This window comes from Chiroxiphia lanceolata, chromosome 2 (assembly GCF_009829145.1).
Source record: "Chiroxiphia lanceolata isolate bChiLan1 chromosome 2, bChiLan1.pri, whole genome shotgun sequence".
NCBI classification, from domain to species: Eukaryota; Metazoa; Chordata; class Aves; order Passeriformes; family Pipridae; genus Chiroxiphia; species Chiroxiphia lanceolata.
In genome coordinates, this window is record NC_045638.1 from 72,749,623 (window position 1) to 72,768,628 (window position 19,006).

Sequence of the window (19,006 nt, forward strand, 5' to 3'; positions counted from 1 at the left end):
GCAAAGATTGTACTTACTGTAGTTTCAAAACAAGATATACTCACTAAGAGAGCAAAAAATAGTTGCCAGTATTATTGCCAGCTGTAAACACGAAGGTTGCGAGACTTCGGTTTTATCACCACAGAGGATTAATTATTTTGAGGATGGTTTATGGAAAAGAAATACTGAGCTAAAAAGCAGAAAACCCAAATTTAGGTCCCACCAGACAAAGCATAAGTCAGTACCCCAGACAAACAGATACAGTTAGATCTTTTGGAAACACCTGCAGAAGGTAATAAAAGGCTACAAAAAATTACAGATAAGGTTGGACTCGACAATCAGGTAAACGGGGCTTTGAACAAAAGCAGTAGTCTAAGAGAAGTGGATTTGAAAAACCCATACCTGAAATAGAGATTTCTGACCTTTCCTTGCACCTTACTTTCATTTGAATCAACTTAAGAAACGAGCTTTTCACTTGGAAATCAGAAAAATACCCACCAAATGTTCCCCTATTCAGCACTCCATCTTATTATTAATTTGAAACTAACAGCACAGTGTGGTAAAATAGTATCAAGATTTTTAGGACACTTTGCTAAACATTAGTTGCTTGGATAAAAGTTTTCAGGTGTTTTCTGTTGATCTCACATATTACGTAAATCTTTGAGTTTATAGTATCCTTTCACTATCCTTAATTAAAACTTGTTAAATGGCCTTGCATTTTCTTATAAGAGATCTAAGGTTAAAGATGATCAATCTATAAAAAGCTATGAAAGAATACATTCATATTCAGGAATTGCTTGAATGGATGTGCCCTGTGAATTAAAAAAAACAAACTCAAAACTTTTCACTATCTTTAAAGACTGTCAGTTTACAAAATCACCAGGAAGGCTTGCAATGAAGACCCAAATACAACTGGAGGAGTAGACTAAATACTGTGTTTTCATTTATATTTTCCATTGGATTCCAGTACTTAGCACCTCCAGCTAAGAATAAAAGATATAGGGCTAATCCAATAAAGGTCTAAAAATACGAATCTCTGTAACACTTTAATCCTATAGAATTGACAGGTTTTTTAATATCTTTAGGTATCTCTTTCTAGAGACACTAGTGTTACACAAGTGTTTCATACCAAAGTCCGTAACAACTGATGATCCAGTAGAAGTATATCTTTCATTTTTTGACCACACAGCTTCCAAAAAAACTTTTGGTGATACGTCACCTTTTTTATTCAGGAAAAGAAAATGGCACCACATCCTCCCCCTCATCATACTGCTGTCAAAATACATTGCAAAAATGTCTTCCTTTGCTGCAAAGGTTTTGTATTTCACTGCGTTCTTCACATTGTTATTACTTATTCCATATGAGCTATTTGATCTTTCATATTCACCTTACACTTCCTCCCTCATAGCTCCCCATCCCCTTGGTTTCTCTTCTATTATTTGTCATGAGCTGGATTTTAGACTTTGAAAAAACAGTAATTTTTCAAGACAGATCAAATGACGAAGATATAACACATTCACAGAATGGCTGAGGTTGGAAGGCACCTCTGGATATCATCTGCCAGCTTGTTGAGGGTGTGCTTTCTCTCTTTGTTTACATCACTGACGATGATGTTAAACAGCACTGGTCTCAGCATCAACCCTTGGGACACCGCTCTAGTGACTGGTGTCTAGTTCAGTTTCATGGTACTGATCACAATCCTTTGAGCCCATCAACTCAGCCAGTTCTCAATCCACTTCACTGTGCACTTCCTAGTCTCTACTTCATTAGTTTGTCTACAAGGATGTATGGGATGCAGAGTGGAAAGTCTTACTAAAGGAAGCAATATCCACTGCTGTTATGCCACCCATCAAGCCAGTCACTGAAGGTTTTCAAGTTGGCTAACCACGGTTTCCCCTTCATAAAAATCCATGTTGACTACTCCCAATCATCTTCATATCTTTCAGATGCTTGCAAATGCCTTCCAGGAGGATTTGATCCATTACCTTTCCAATGATCAAGGCAAGAGTGATTGACTGGCGTGTAATTTCCCAGATTCTTTCAAAGAAAGTGGTCTCACAATGATTTGCATATATGAATATGAAGCATATTGTATTATGTATCTCTATAGGCTTCTCTATGGTAAACTCAAAGATCTCTACACAAACTCACACATCTCTCCATACTTTTCTAACTGGAAAGTTGGTAGTACTCCAGCAATATGCTCCACTTCTACTTTTAAATCTGCATTTGTATAAAGTTGACAGACATTATTCAGTCAAAAGTTTCACCTAAGAGGTTATTTTCTTTCAAGTTTTTTGGGTTGTTTTCCTTTTTTTGGTAGTTTCTCTCTTTTTTTTTTTTAATCACTGGCACGAGCACCAAGTACTTAAGTTTTGCAATCTCCTTTGATTATTTCTATATTTGGATTAGTTACTCGTTTGAAAGTTTAATCTAAGACAAAGAAAATACTAAGAAAGGCAGGCAAGGGAGTAGTCACGTTCCCCATAAATAGAAGCATTAAGGTACACTAGATATTATTTTAACTATAGAATATTTAGAATTATAGTAAACTACAACTCAGAGAAAAGCACGTAATTGTAAGCATATGCAAGAAAACAAGGTTCTGCCAGACACACTGTTCTTTTGTGATCTCATGAAAGCACACACCTAATGAAAAACACCTTGCAAACAAAAATCCTGGGAAATGTAACAGCTGACAACCAAAAGGGTGACTGGGCTTGGACTGGGCTTTTTTTTGTTTTTCTCCTCTGAAAGAAAATCACTACCAAGTCATTATAACGCCTTTCAGGAAACGATGCCTATTATACCTGTTGATATACTTAAACAGAGTAGAAAACCATCCTGCTTTTAAAAGCTGCAAACTTCTTTCTAGTAATGTGCACAGCTTTTCCTATTAATTCTTTCTTCTTTTTAAGCATTTAGGTTCGTTCCTTCAAATGACCGCAGATTTGGAAGCCCTACAGCAAGACCAAAGGGCATTCCTGTATTTCTGAAGCCATCATTGAATATTGATGAGGGAGAAATCCTTGGATTCTAAAGCTCTAATGGGGAAAATAGTAAGCTGCCAGGGTAAAAGTTCCACGTATTTAACTTTGCCTAATGCACACAATTAAGTGATTCACCTTCCAGAGCCTGAAAAGTAATTAAGACTTTGTCTACAAAAAAAACCCCACAAAACCACTCTGGCAGTGGCTTCTCCTCACTGATTAAAACATCTCTAATCCCAAACCTGGCAGCAGGTATCCTTGGGAAGAGTCCAGGTCCCAGGAAGTTATGTTCTGACTATAATAAAGCTTGACTACCTCAAAGCAGCAGTTTAGCTGAGCTACACACTAGAACACATTCACTAGCAGTATCCTGTGCTAGTTTGCAAATGCTCACATCCACAGTGACACAGTCCCAGACTAACTAGGACACAGACGTTATTGACAAAGGTTTAGAAACTGTCATTCCTTTGGCAAGATACAGGAGGAGGGGAACAGGAAGCAGGAGCCCAACACTGTGTTAACCCCTCTTCCATACCTGGTTTGCCAAGTGGCAATTCATCTGTTCAACACCCACTCACACTCCACATAAAGAAATAGGCCAGAGAATGTAGTCTGAAGATTTAGAAACAAAAATAATTTTATCCTAGTGTCCCAGCTGCAGTACTATAAGTAAGACCTGTGAGATTTCCTCTGTGGTTTTTTGTTTGTAGTTTTTTTGGGGGTGTGGTGGTATGCTTTTAAGCATTGCTGCACCATGGAAGTACTTCAAATAGTTTAGATGCAAATTCTGTTATTAATGTAAATTGCAGACTAATCTTACTGTCAGTGACCACACATGTAGTGGAGGGGTGCTCCTCTCTTAGCTCAGACTGGATCCTGACTGTGTAGACAGGACTACTACAAAATATTATTAAATAAAGATGCACTTTCAAATACTAACAGGCATGGCACGAAAGTTACTGTACCATGCAAAGGGACTGCTGTTTTGAGCCCATTACTTGAAAAAACCTTCCAAGCATGCTGTAAAAGGCATCTTCTCTTTTCCCTTGCTGTTGAGGTTGCAGACTGATGAAAACAGATCTATGGATAATCTTCTGCTTATGCTTATTTTTAGTATAGAATAAGAACTTGCAGTAAAGGAAGAAGTCCAATACCTGGATATTATAAAATGGAAAAAATACTAGGAAAAGAAGTCAGCAAAATGCATGCTTCGTAACTAAATTCAAAATATTATTAAAACTGTAATTGATGCACTTTGTGGTAATTACATGAAGCATTCTTATTTCCTTCCTGCTACAATCAGAGCATGAATAAACTATCTGCTTTCAATTACTTTAAGCCATAAGATTTAAAAAAGCTGAAGAATATGCAAGTCAAGTAAGAAATTTAAAAAAGGCTGGCATTTATTTGTTGAAAAATTCTACTGGGGTGTTTCAAAGACTTATGGAAAATCTAACTACTGAAGCACTGCAGTATTCAAAGATAAATGCAATCAACATCTCCCTTGCTCTGATGGAAATGGTGACCTGGTTTTCATGCACCCAGGGAAAGAAAAAACCAGTTAACTATTTAAGTAGTTAAGTTACTGTAAAGATTTGTAAGCATTTTCTTTGTTAAAGACAAACCATGAATACAAAATTCACAATAGACAATTGTTGTCTTCTTACAGTTTTTACTGTTTCATACAGAAGGATAGTCATTTATACAAATCTTAAATAAATTAAGATTCCTTGATTCCAACACTGTGAAGACAAATTTCAGTCTTAAGTTCCCATGATTTAATAGCCACTAAGTTTTACTGCGTGGCTTGTGGACACTAGCAAAAAAGAAGTTGCTTTATGCTATACTTTGTTTCTGGTTACATAAGTCAAGATCTCAAACTCCAGAACATTACCTACCTAAAAGCTAACTTCACTAACTTAAAAAAAACCCCCAACAACCAAAAAACCCAACAGAAAATCAAACCAAAAGCAGAAAATTGCACTTAGATGGAAGATAATCATATAAATAACTCACACCCTTTAAAAAAATCCTTAGTCTATGAGAGAGAAGTAGCAAATAACAGATTTTTCTGCCAAAGTACTATACCTTTTAGCTTTCTACCACCCCCAAGCACCATCACTCTTATAATAGCTAGTATATGACATGAAAGAAAGCATGTTACTTAAGCAGCTCTGTGGGTGTATCTAAATCCAGGAAAATATAAGCCACCTAGAAACTACAGCAACACCTATCATTTTAAAGGCACAGTAAGAAAAACATAATAAATCTGTCCAGCCATCCAATCTGGAGTTAAAATTTACAACTTAACACTGTTATTCCTGAAGAGTAACATATTCTGGAATAGAAAACCACATCTAATCATTAACATCAGTTATTCTGCTTTGAATCAGAATATAGGTGCTAGCAAAGTCCCAATTTTTAGCTTTACTTTTCACCACCCTGTCGTTCTAAGACAAAACACTAGGTAGAATCCTTTTTGTTACTCAGGTTACTCCCAGGAACTCTACAACTAAAATAAAAGGAAGAGAGCATTGGCAGGTACAATTCTGTCTTTTGTCCTGCATGAAACATGTGCCTTCTAAATGCAGCTCAAACTGGACGGTTTCAAAATGACAAGCCTGAAGGTTTCCACAGACAAGGCAGCACAGGCAGCTCCTGTACAGCTTTTATAGGATTCTCACCAACACACCTTGACAAGGTTCCGGTGGGAAGACCTCTCAGTCTCTGCCTCAAGCTTTTGGTCTTTTCCTCAGATTATCAAAAGATAGCCAATTGTGAGGTGGATTTTCTGCTGGAAGAAAACTTCATGCTGGACTGAGACCACCAACTCATTTCACACAGACCAGAAAATGAGATGGTAATAATTTTTTGCAGTTGCCAACTTATACTGTATTTGAGCTACAGACCTAGATGTGAAAGGCTCTGTAACAAATTACCCATCTCCTGAGCCATCCAGTTAACAACATGCATGGTTTTCTTTTAAGCATAACTGAGTTTTAAGTTAATAAATTTTCTGAAACTATAAAAAGTAAAATATGAGAAAAATCTGATTCTTGATAACAGGTCATTTACTTTCTGTATGCCTCTTAAAAATATACTGAGAGTACTATTGCAGGCAGAACATTAAAGGAAGACATGACATTTTGGTTTCAAACCAAGTTGTCTAAGTAGTAAGATGCACTATGAATTTCTTTATTATATTTTGCTCCACTACTTTGAGTTATCATAAGGCCACTAGAATATTTTTGATTTTCTTTTTTCCACTCAGTGCTGAGGCTTTTGTTCTATTCCTAAAACCAGGAGCAAATTAGAAGCAACATTCACACAGTGACTTCGATAAAACAAAGCTTCTTTGTATTTCAGTTCTGAAAATGATGTTTAGCAGAGATAAATCTTTTCCCATCTTTTAAAAAGAGATATTGGCAATCTGTAAAAGCATGTATCAGGCATGAAAATAGACAAATAACCAGTCCTTGACCACCTTCCCAGGAACACTACTAAAACCTGTTCAAAGACTAAAAGTGTTCAAAGACTAAAAAGAAGAGTAATAAGGAAGCCAGACTTATTGCATCAAACAGAATAGAACTGGTAATAAGGACTCATAGCAATGAAAGGTCAAAGTAATGATACTCTCATACACAAATGAAATTTCAATAATTAGAAGTATCATATGTAGGTATCATACTTTGATAGCATTTTTTTTTTCACTTTACTTCTAAGAATAAGAGCTAAAGACAACTGGCTCAGGAAAACTACCAAATTTTAAGACAACAGACAAAACAAGGCCAGCTAGATATGAGCATATTTCAAGGGCAAATAGATAAGAATTGGTGAGATTCACCAATTTAAAAGAATTTGATGATTAAAAAACACTCAGGTTCAAAATGTTTTGCTTACAATGTGGTTTGGATAAACAGCAGTTTACTTGCAGAATACTTCAGAAGTTGGCGTGGTTATATTTCTGGTAGACTATAAATATTAGGAGAAGATAATGGCCTTCAAAAGCTACTTTCCTATGTAAAACTTAATTTTAGAGAATTTTTATTTTTCAGCAGTTCTTACAGCCAATCATCCTCTCCCCCACCTACACAAAAGCCTCATTTAGTTATTTATCTTGCCGCAGAGATACTACCAGAGGCATTTTCTGTACCTCAACGTGCCTGTTATTTAAGTGAACACTTTTAAAATAGTTTGTTTAGAAAAATCAAAAAATGAAAACAGCCGTCTGATACACTTGCCCTCATAAGCATATCAGATCACAGCCAGCTTTTAAACTTCACTCTACTAATCAAGGCTGTTTGACTGCAGCGTAAAAATACATATTTATTAGCACAAGCATTTTTGTTTCCCAGTGATTTTTCATTAAAAAAACAATCCTTGCCCTCAGTCATCATCCCAGTGCTAAAACCCATTGTGGATCCACTTACCAAATCCCTGTGTAACACCCAGTTAGCATGCAGGTAGTGAATACCATCTAGGATCTGATATAACAGCGACTTCACCATTCCTCGAGGTAACTGAACTGGTTTCTTGTTTGCTTTAGAAGCCCTGTGAAACTTGATTATATGCTGCGAAGGGGAAAAAAGAAAGGAAAATAAAAAAAGTGTAATGTTTGCGCAAAAAAATTGCCACTGATTCCTTACACAGACTTCTTAGGTTTTTTCCAACCCTTTATGATTCATTTTCAAAACTAGAAACATGTACCTTAAGTACTAGAAAATTAATACTGTGTTAGGTAAAGTGATCCCTGTCCCAAGAAAATCTCTCAAAAATGAAATCAGTTTTCGCTGTGGTTTAACCCCAGTGGGCAGCTAAGCCCTACAGAGCTGCTCACTCACTCTCGCACACTGGTATGAGGAATACAAAACCAATACAATTGTCAAAGCTAATTTCCTAGCAGATCACTGTTCCTAGAGGTTTTAGAGATGTTTTTGTTTGGGGAGTCTTTTTGCTAAGATATGCTGATATCTTGTCTGTCACATCACATAAAACATCCTACACTATTTCACTTTTAGATTTTTCTCCTACAGTAATAATGACAGTGTATTATTCAAGACCTAATGCCAAACAGAAACTTTTGCAAACTGTACTGGGAGTTTTTCACATTTAAATCAGAAGCCCAGATTTATTGCTTCTTTATTCACTATACTCTTAAAACCGTACTCTCAAAACAGAAGCTGCTGACAGAGCAAAGCTATAGATCTGTCCATCTGAAAGTCAGCCACCAGGCCAGTCATGGAAAAAACCTTTAGCAATTTTAAGTGTATATACAAGCAATGATATCTAGCAACAATGAGGAGTCCAAAAGGATTATGTTGTCTTAGCACTTGAGTCTCAAGTGTCACTAACTTCAATAGCAAGGTGTGCCATGGCCATGGTAACCATTTCCATTTGTTTCCTTCAAACAGAGGCAATTTCTAGAACAATCTTCTCAATTCTGTAATGGCTTGCACTTCTGTGATCATCAAAATAGCCCTGATCTTGTCCATCCAAAACCTGGCACCAAACTTCTATCGTGTGTTCTTCCTACCTTCCTGATCTCTCATATTCCAGGTGTTAGTAGTTAAACCAACTCCCCCACACTCTTTGAGAAACTGCCTTTCCTCTCTTGCCACAGCCCAGCTCCGTACAGCCTGCCCTCCTTTGCTTCAAGCATCAAGCTTGGCTTTCCTGTGAGGAACAGGCACATTCCTGCCCTGTCAATGATAAAAATGAAGCTGCACAGAGGAAAGAAACACTGATGAAAAGGTGACAGTCCCTGCACAGGCAGCCAAGCACCACGTGCATGAGCATCCCTCAGCTACAAGTTTTCACCTCCCACTTCCTCCGACTTCAAAGCTAATGTTATTTTTCACACAGTGGACAGAGAGAAGTGAATCTTCAGAGACAGGCAGAAGAACAGATGGCTGTCCTGGACTTTTTTGTTCCTGCTCTAATACACTCTGTGCCCTTTCCCAGCCTTACTTGACACCTGTTGTGCTAAATATGCACAGCACTGGAGGGCTTGGTCCATAGCTGGGGCACAGAGCCAGCCCAGACACTGCAACTAAGTCTCTCTCATCCACGTACAGGGAACAACCAGGAGCTGGTATGACTGGGGAGCTTTGGAATTCATACAGGTATGTGCATGTAAGCACAGAAGTCAAAATTGAGGGTCATTCCTAAGTTACTTATATACAAACCAGTGTTTCATTAACAGAAATGCTTCTGCAGTGATTTAGGTTAAATATGAAGCAATGCAGAAATGTATAAATACAAACAAAGATAGGTAACTAATAGTCACAATCATCCTAAAAAATATAAAGCCTTGCAGCACATTTTGAAACAGAAAGAAAACCTCGAACATTGCTAAACTTCTGTAGCTTAGCATATCATAAATGCAGGGAAGCAGTGGGAAAAAAAGAATGTGCTTGTTTTTCCTCCACGTTAAAAAAAACAAAAACAAAAACAAAAACAAACCCAACTTTACTCAATTTCCTCAAGATGTTGTGGTTTTTGTTTATCAGCCTTCAGAATGTCCCAACATTTCAGCTGTTTGGTAACTTTCTTTGTCTCTAATTTTATTTTGGTAACAAAATCCCAATGCCAAGTACCAGAACTTCCAAGACACTTAACAGCGAGAAAGTATCTTTGATTTAGCTTAGCAGAAAGAAAACTGACACAGTAGTTTTTAGGCAAATGCTACTGAGATATTCCCAATTACAAGAAACACCATTTTCAAAAACTAGTTTTACTCTGATTTGTACTAAGCTACATGCTGAAGAAAAAACAACTCATAACTAATACTGTTAAATTCTTACATGAACACAAACATAAAAATGTCCATCTCATTCCAAATTGCTTCCACTGTACCCTTTGATCTGAATCTTAGTATCTTTTAAGGTTGGTATTACAATATTTGTACCATTGAGAGCAATGGTCAACTTGTATGCCAATTAATTCGAGGCACACACACCTTTTTTCAGGGAAGTCAAGGTTGCATGGTATTCCTAATTTTTCATGATCCTACTTTATTTTTTTAAGTATTCCAAATGGGTATTAAGCTTAAAAATACTGAGTTAACACAGGAAAGTGGTATCTATCTTAAAACAAGTACTTTGACTCCAACATGTTTATATTTTAAAGCTCTATCTTGCAATTAGGAATAAACAGTTTTCCTCCCAAATATATAGAATTTCTGCAGAGGAGTTGAGTAAAAATTCTTCCTACTGAAACATATGAATTAAATTTCCATTATGTACAGTGGGACTACTCTCACTTCATGTATTCACGGATTACAATCAATGTAACAAACTCTAAACTGTCCTAATCAGAAAATAAGTTTGTCATTTTTCAAAGGGAATTCACTTGCATCATCAATTACATTTTCCTGCACCCTACTTTAACTGTAATAGCCGGTTCTATTCTATATTTATTTAACTAGAGTTCTAGCTACTGAGAACTGATTGCAGATTTTTATCTTCTTAAAGAGATCACAGGTTAACTGTGTACTGTGTTGACTCAACATTTTCAGTTGCTTTCCCTTTAGTACTGAAAATGCATCCAACAAGCATGGAGTATGAGGCTATACCGTGCTTAAAATGATGTCTCCCCTGATCTTGTCCCTTTGCTGCAGCTAAAACTCTAAGCCTGGTACCTACAAACAATTTACCTTACCCAGAGGTCATGCTCAGCGTAGTCAAAGAGAAGCCACACCTTCCTGTCAGCATGAGAAAGAAACACCTTTTGCAGAGAAATGACATTTGGATGCTTGAGCTCCCGCAGCAACTGCAAAAGACAGAAAGTCCACAACAGTTATATCCACACATCCAGAGTCGTGAAAGGGCTGGAAAGTCCTTTTAATAGTCTTTGCTACACACACTCTACAACATAAATAACAAAAGTTAAAATCTGCAAGTCACAGAGAACCACATATTTTTTCATGAAAAAAAGAGTCCTTGGTTTGAAATCAAAGCTGAAAGCAGGTCAATACCCCCTCAGGGCATTCACTTCCTACTCATTTCCTAAAAGTTGAAGTCTATGTAAACCTCACTATTATCCAAGATCAAGACAACTCCGCAAACAGCCAGCTGTAGCATCTGTCCTTTCCCACAGGTTGTAATTTTCAACAGTGCCATCTGGGGCACCCAATTTTCTCCTGACTCCCAGTTATCTGAAAATGCCACATTTTGGTTGCAGACATTTGAAACTGAATGAGATGACTTGTTTCAGAGTCTGTCAATACAGTCAGCTAAATGAAGATGTGGTTTGTAAGGTGGAGTCAGCTGATCTACAAGGTCACCACTCCCTACAGAAGAAGGTCCAACTCCCTCCTACAACACAGATTACACCAGTCAGTGCACTCAAGAAGCCACCCATAAAACAGCTCCCAGTTCAAGAGAAAACTACCCCAGATACACAAAGGCAATGACCGGCTGCGGAGCTCTTGAGCCAAGCACTAACAGCAGAGAGCCTCAGTGAAGGGACACAGCTAGAAGAACTTCTTTCAGCAGCAGTGAGCCATTAAGCCTGCTCAGCTGCTTCAGAAACTACAGTTTTAACCCCACCAAAAGAAAAGCATGGATGAGATACAACACAACAACTGAATACAGACAGCATCAGTCTATTTGAGCTCTACTGGTTATATTGCGATCATATCATACTCATTCAATTGTTAAGAAAGAAACAAAAACTTTATCTAAGCAAACTATGGTCAAGCATGGCTACCCAAGACTAGATGAATTCTTGCCAGCTCAGTCTGCCAGAAATGATGACATTTGTAATAAAAAGAATTGTGACAAATACCTCTAATTAAAACTTTGGAGACGGCCAAATAAAGTGAAACAAAGAACTTTTATTAATAGCACGTTGGGTCCACTGCACTTGTGACCAGGTCCGAGCACATCCCAAATGCGAGGGATGAGCCCTTTAAAGACTCTTTGATTTACATAACCACTCCCTCACTCCTCCCATGCCAAGCCTTCCTCTTTTCTTCCTTAAAAGGTGATATAGTCTTCTTCTTGCAGTCCATTGGTTGTTTTAACCAACCTATCAAGTTGTTTCCCTGCCCCCAGCCGCATGGTCCCTTGGCAGTGAGCCCAGACTGGTCTTACTGCCTTACATACCTTCCGCCCTGCCTTCACACCCTAACTGTAAGTAACTGTAAGCAACCCTGTAAGCAGAACAGTAAGCAGCAATAGGTAACTGTAAGCAGAACAGTAAGCAGCCCACCAGTCCTTGGCCATAAAATGGCTCCCCAACCCCCCAAATAAAATGACCTCCAGGTATCTCGGCATGAGGCAACCATGGAAAACGCTGCTTGTAATAAAACCGTCTTATTTCCCGCAGAATGGTTAAGGGTTTGGGTTTTATTAAAACAATGGAAATTTAAACTACTATTTGAATATGCAATTTTACTTCTGAGAATGAATTATTTTCAAGAAAATATAATTTTCCCTCTATGTAGTAGAGGAAACAAAAAAATTCATTCCTTTCTACCGATACCTTTGTCACATATGGTAACTTTTTAGAAGCTACTGAGACAGTAAAATGGAGGTAGATAGCCGCATGTTTGTTTCCTTCTTTTCTATTTCATTTGAGATAGACTCCCATCCCTACTCACTGAGCCGTCTTCAGTGTGCCATTTCTTGAGCAAGAGGGCCTACAGCCCACAGAGGTTTTCTCTCAAATATGAGATCAAACAGGGAGACAGAGTTGAGGAGACAAAGCAACAATACAAATCAATGCAGAAGGCAGTAGTTTCAGCATGGTAAAACTCTTAAGATCTGTGAAAGCATTACATCAAGGCACTTAAAGGCAGGATCCACAAGAAGTATGGAATTCTTTAAATTCTTCTAATTCCTACAAAGCGTAAGATCAGCATGGGAAAACAACCCAAGAAATGCTTATTTGCAAATTTTTATCAATTACAGGTGGGAACTGCCTGTGGTGAGTTAACCCCAGCCAGCAGTTAAGCCTCACATAGTCACTTTCTCACCTTTTTCAGTCAGATGTGAGTGGAAGAACAAAAAAAAAAAAGCAAGCAAATTTTTGAGTGAAGATAAGACAGTTTAATAAGTGAAGGAAAGAGGAAATAAAGAAGCACCAAACCCACAACAAAACAACAGAAGCAATGCAAAGGCACTCACAACTTCCCACAAGAAGACTGATGCCTAGCCAGTCTCAAAAGGGAGGAGAGGCAGAGTGGGAAATAGAGAAAGCCTGAACACTGTCAGCAATAGCCAAAACACTGGTGGGTTATCAACACTACTTTACCCACAAATCCAAAACACTGCATCCTACAGACTGCTATGGATAAGATTAACTGCATGGCAGACAGAGCCAGCACAGCATGAAAGACCAGCCTCTCAATGGTGAATGAGGTTACACTGTTTAAGGATACACTGTGCCAGTCCTTATAACCCAAGAATTTTTGTTTAATCAGCATAAATTCACATCTTAAATTTATGCTAAACATCTTGATGAATTAACTGTACCAGAAGACTGCATGATAGTTCAGCGACTATGCATCCATACCAAAATGTCATCAGACTTCCTGTGGCCTGATGGACACATCTTTACCAGACACAGACTACTCCTCGATGAAAGATGGAGATACTAGTAAGAGCTCTAGAAAATAATACTAATTTTCTCTTTTCCTGTCCTATTTTAAGTCTGTCCTACTCTTTACTCCAGAGGTAGCAGCTATCACTTAGCTAGAAAATCCAATCTCTATACATCAAATCTGATTCAGCTTGGAGAGCACACCAAGAACCCATCACCAAAGCTGGTCCAGAATATCACATAAAGGTGAGAAAATTTTGAGTACTGCAGCAGAAAGCTTTCCTGTCTGCATTGTGAGGCAACATAGATATAATTCTCATTCATTATTGCTAAAGGTAGTCAATCCTGCAGACTTGGAGATTCACAGCATTCCTTGCTTTTTCCTCCCCAGTCCACCTTGATCACTCCCTTTCTTGCCTTTTATCTTTCCTCTAAACATCCCAGCAGTCCTCTCAAATGCCCAAAAAACCCCTATCCTCCTATATGATCTACAGCAATCTGCTTTCCTTCTCATCAGTTACAAAGCCCCCGCTGGCCCTCCTCAAGGACACACCTGAGAAGTTCCTTTTGTGGTCCATCACCAATGTTTAAAAAGCTCTGACCTTTGTTACTGTCACTGATGGCAGCTGTTACTGTTTGTGCATCTGTGTACTCAGTTTATCATTATTGCTGGTTTCTGCCTTTGCCTCTTGTGCTAAATAGCCCTTAACTACAGTCTGCTTAAAAAACCTGATGGGTTTGGTCAAAGCCAGACAGCTACAGGCACCCCAGCGAACAGGATGGCTAACATACAGCAGCAAAAAAGATCGCTGCAGTGGTGACAGATGATTCTTGAATCACTGTCTCGGAAAGGTTGAAACTCTCAGAGTGACAAATGCAAACAAGTGTCTGAAGGGCAGAAAGAGCTCATGCAGATCATAACACATCACATGGTCTGAAACGAGCATTTTCAGCAACCTCAGTCTCCATGAACCAGGTCTGTCTAGCCCATATGCCACATGCCCCTCTACCAGATGATATGTATCCAGCAGCTGACAGAGTTCAAACAAAGACAGTTCAGATAAAGTAGACTGCAAGAAACATGGTCTGAGTATTGGTATGATGCCTGGTAATGACAAAACCTCTTATTTGGCCTAATGGCTCTGATACCTAATTGCTTCTGTCTCTTCTAGCTCAGTTCTGTAGAACACAAAGAGAAAGAAAAAAAACTATGTGTCTGGCTATCAGTAAATTGCCTTCCTTTTCATCTGTGTATCACATGATGATTCAAATCTATTCTCTCAACCAGAAAGGTTTCCCTTTTATTGGTTAGACCCTCTTTAAAGAAGGCAGACCCAAAAGACCTTTAAAGAAACAGAAATCAGCAAATGATGAAGATGCCAATATATCTGGTTTGACTTGAGTGTTAGAAGCCCACGTTGTCCCTGACTGGTCTTGCCCTTGCTTTCATATTGTTCAAGATCCAGCAAGGGAAACAGCATCCCTAAGTGCAAGTCCTGGGCTTGCACTGAGGTTCCCCCACCTCCCTCCTGAAATGCAGTAATACTCCTTCCACAGCCATAGGGCAGCTGGGGGACAGTAAAGGAAAGTGTCCCAATGATGCATTAAATCGTTAAATTGCTTCACAAACCAGGACAAAGTGGAGTAAGCCAGGATGTTATTAAATAATCAACAGCAGCATTAAGGGAGCCTGGCAAACTGCTGCATGACTAAAGCCAATCTTTTCTGTCACTAACAACAATTATCTTTCACATCAAATATGAGCTGAACTCAGCACAATTCTTTATGAACATGACCTCCTTCCTCCGGTGATATTCCCACATTTCCCATAAAGCTCTCCACCACTACAGCACTTCTCATGAGCCAAGACACTGCACTCTTCACATAAGTAAGGATTTCTAGCTATACCACAAATGCCATTCCACCCTGCTCTTGATGCTTGCTAATCTCTGTGGTCTGTGGGGAATGTTAACCTGCATAGTGCTGCAATATTACCTTGCTTCTAAAATTCAAGTTGCATCAGGTAGGTTTAAATTAGTAATCAGGAAAATTTCTTCACCCAAAGGCTTGTTAAGCAGTGGAACAGCCTGCCCAGGGAAGTGGTTGTGTCACCATCCTTGGAGGTATCTAAAAGACATGCAGATATGGTGCTAAACCACTGGTTTAGTGGTAGATCTGGAAATGCTGGGTTAATGGTTGGACTTGATGATACAGGTCTTTCCAAACCTAAACAGTTCTATAATTCTATAAATGGAGCACAGACTAACTTGTTAGAGCAATTGGCCAGGTGACCTGGCCTCGGAGTTTCTCTGATGCCCTGATCAGGACATTAGCTGTTTTAGAACAAGCAGCTCCTTGCCCTCACAGCCTTCATTTGAGTGCCATGCAGCACACTTCTTCCAAAGCTTAGAACAGTCAGAAAGCTGGCTACACACAAAGTCATCAGCAATATCAACCAAACATTCATTTAAACGAAATTCACTGTTGTGTTATCTTTGTGAGTTTAATGGCATAAATTCAAACTCCAATCATCATCTTATTCTTCAAAAAGATTCACATCAGTTTCACCAAAGGATCCAGCAACAAACATCATATATTAACAGTCATGCCATGGCCTTAAGATGGAAAAATGGGCAAACAAGGAATTGGAACAGAAAGCAGATTGCAGTTGATGCAGAAAGGCAATTTTCAGACTGGAAAGTGACGGACAAAGATTTAGTCATCCTTTAACAGATAAGATGCCAGTGGAATTAATGCTACAACAGATGAGTATAGGCAGTAGTGAGACGTTACCTGAAACACCATGCATAATTCTGGCCAATTCAGAGAAGATTAATTCCAACTGCAACAGGGCAAAGAAAGATCAAGCCTATGCCCAGAGGAAGAGAGAGCCTTCAAGGCTCAAAGGAAACAAGCAAGGCTCAAGGTTCAAAGGAAATCAGCAAGCCAAGCCGAAATGCTTATAGCCTGCCAAAACAAAGCCAGAGAAGAAACAGTCTGTATCTCTCTTTAAAATGAAAGCAGAAAAGCTATTCTAACTGACAATATTATCATAAAGGGGTATGAATTAGTCATGATTAATTTTGGCTTAAGGGCTGAATAATATTTATAGAGTCACTACTACAATGAGACTTGGGAACTGCCTTCAGAGATTTTTCTTTTCCTTACACGTTTAACTTGTAGTTTGCTAAATTTTTGAAGGTACACTTTGCTCATCTACAAGAACAGGAGAAGAATATGATGACTGGAGATGTCACCCAGTTCTAAGCCACAAAAAAATCTGAAAAAGCCTTCAAATCATTATTCTTGGTTTCCTAACAAACACTGGAGCTCTACTCAAGTACTTTAAATTTGTTATTTAAAAGAAACCCCAAATTTTATTACACAAGTTCTTAAATCCTAAGTTGCCTTAGCTGCTACCCAGTAGATTCAAGATCTGTTTGCTTCAATGTAAATACAATTTTACAGTTTCATACTCTCATGAGTCAGATATTTCACAATACTAAAAAAAGAAAAGAATACCTGCTCAAAGTACATGCTGTTTTCCTTTCAGAAGTGTTCAAATGAAAGCTTACTAAGGCAATGTAACAAAGTTATAATACTGCTCACTCTAAGAATTTATTATGAAGCTGACAATACATTTCTGAAGCTCCAGTTCTTCAGACAAAGCAAAAATTTCACATGGTTGTATATTTTATTTTTTTAAAGTCCTAAATATGCAAAAAAAAGAAGCCTGACAACATAAAACATCAAGAGAAAAAAAAATGTATTTCTGTTTTTAACTTCCACCATTTCTAAAACAAATAAGTCCTATGTAATCTCACATGCACATCAATATTTATTAGCATCTCCTATGTCCAAACACATTCAGAGTGTTAGAAGAGGCATTATTAAAGGTCCTCTGAAAGTAAGGAGATGGACAAAGAACCCAGATGAAGCAGACACTGGATGTCAAGCTCGGTCAAATTCTGCTGTTCACAGAAAACATGATTCCTAAGGATTTCAATTAAAACATTTAATCACAATACCTTAATATCTTTGTCTCACTGTCATAGAACTAAAAGTAATGCTACCCTCTCTTTACACAAAATCTCTCAAGAATATTGTTTGCAGCCCAGCAACATAGCTTGATAAAGTTATTGGGACAGTTTTTTGTTCTTTACCAAGGGAAAGTGTTGAAGAGAGAGAATCTTGGAGTCACCCAGTTTAGCTTCTGCCTTATGGGGTCTCTCTGGCTGCTGCAAGCTGCAGAGTCCTTGGTCACCCTCAGACCTGCTCTGAAAGACCCCTTACACCCTTCTTTCAGCCCTTCCACTGGCAGAGGGAAAAGAGGCTTGATAATCATGTAAAGCCATGCTCTTATCACTCAGGGCATAGAAGCCCCAGTGTGTGGGGAGGACCAGTTCACCTCTAGAGTAGCCTCCTCTGCCAAGCTCAACTCAGCCAAGACCACTTATGAACAGCAGCTCCCTTCACACCTTCTACAGGGCACAGGCCTGCTGCTCCAGCTCTGCCACTACCTCTACCACCTTCTAGCCCAGAAGCTGAAAGCCAAGGTGATGGAGCAGATGCAGAGATGAGCAGGCCTGCTGCAGAGGCTCTCCCTTTCCAGGGAGTTATGTTAAGCCACAGTGCAGCCAAAGGATAGTTCAACTCAGCTTGCTCACTCAACAGGAAACTAACAGAACTGCTCATCTTCCCTTTGGTGAAGATGAACATCCACAGTCTACAGTCACACTGTCACCAGATCCAACACAGAAGACCTCACCTTTTGTCCTAACAGCCTGCATTTGTTACAACGGGAAACCATAAAATCCTACGAATGCCTCCAAGGTCCTGGCGGCCTCAAGGCCGTTTTAACTTGCACAAGCTGGATATGGTGTTTGACAGACACCACAGAGACAGGAGACAGCCAGAGCACCACATTGTCCACCCCAGATCTGTCACATTCAGCATTTCCATAACTGAAAGTGTCTGCTACCATACCTCGCACTTCCTCTTTGGAGACAAGTCAAAACCTAATGGTATCATATAAAAAGACTACGTGTTTTATATGTTCCATACAAAACAGCTTTTCCAGGATATTTCTGTCAACCAGACCAGGCACCAAAAAACAAATCTGCATGGAAGACCAGTAAAAAGAAAAAACAAACAACTCCCCCACAGCTAAACAACAAAAAGGCAAACAAAATCCCAACCCAAGCAACTCTTCACTGGCCAAACGAAGCATATGCAAGAAAAGTACTTGCAAACCTGCTACAACTGAATGAAAAATGCTAATCAACACAAAAAAATGTCACTTGTTTGGTTCAAAACCTAAGACACCTGTATAGGAAACTGCCCAAGCCAAAATCCTGAAGCTCCGTTTAAAGCCTGGTTAACTACTTCAGCATCCTACAGCCTTGAAGAATTCTCTTGCTTTGCGAACTGTGAAATAGCATTTGCTGCACTATTCCAGGTGGATAGGCTTTAATGACTTTCTTCAATGTGAT

At 38.8% G+C, this 19,006-nt stretch overlaps 1 protein-coding gene across 5 annotated transcripts in view; it reads right to left on the minus strand.

Annotated features, from left to right (window-relative positions):
* The window catches only part of CDK8 (cyclin dependent kinase 8), a 72,505-nt gene that overhangs the window by 27,301 nt on the left and 26,198 nt on the right, over positions 1-19,006 (minus strand). For 2 of the 5 annotated variants that reach the window (XM_032679143.1, XM_032679142.1), the window contains exons 3-4: positions 10,629-10,739; positions 7,400-7,540 (exon numbers count right to left, since the gene is read on the minus strand). In XM_032679143.1, the coding sequence (XP_032535034.1) occupies positions 7,400-7,540; positions 10,629-10,739 (252 nt within the window). Of the gene's footprint in view, positions 1-7,399; positions 7,541-10,623; positions 10,740-19,006 lie in introns of those variants that run through there. The other 3 variants (XM_032679145.1, XM_032679144.1, XM_032679146.1) reach the window with 3 other exon arrangements.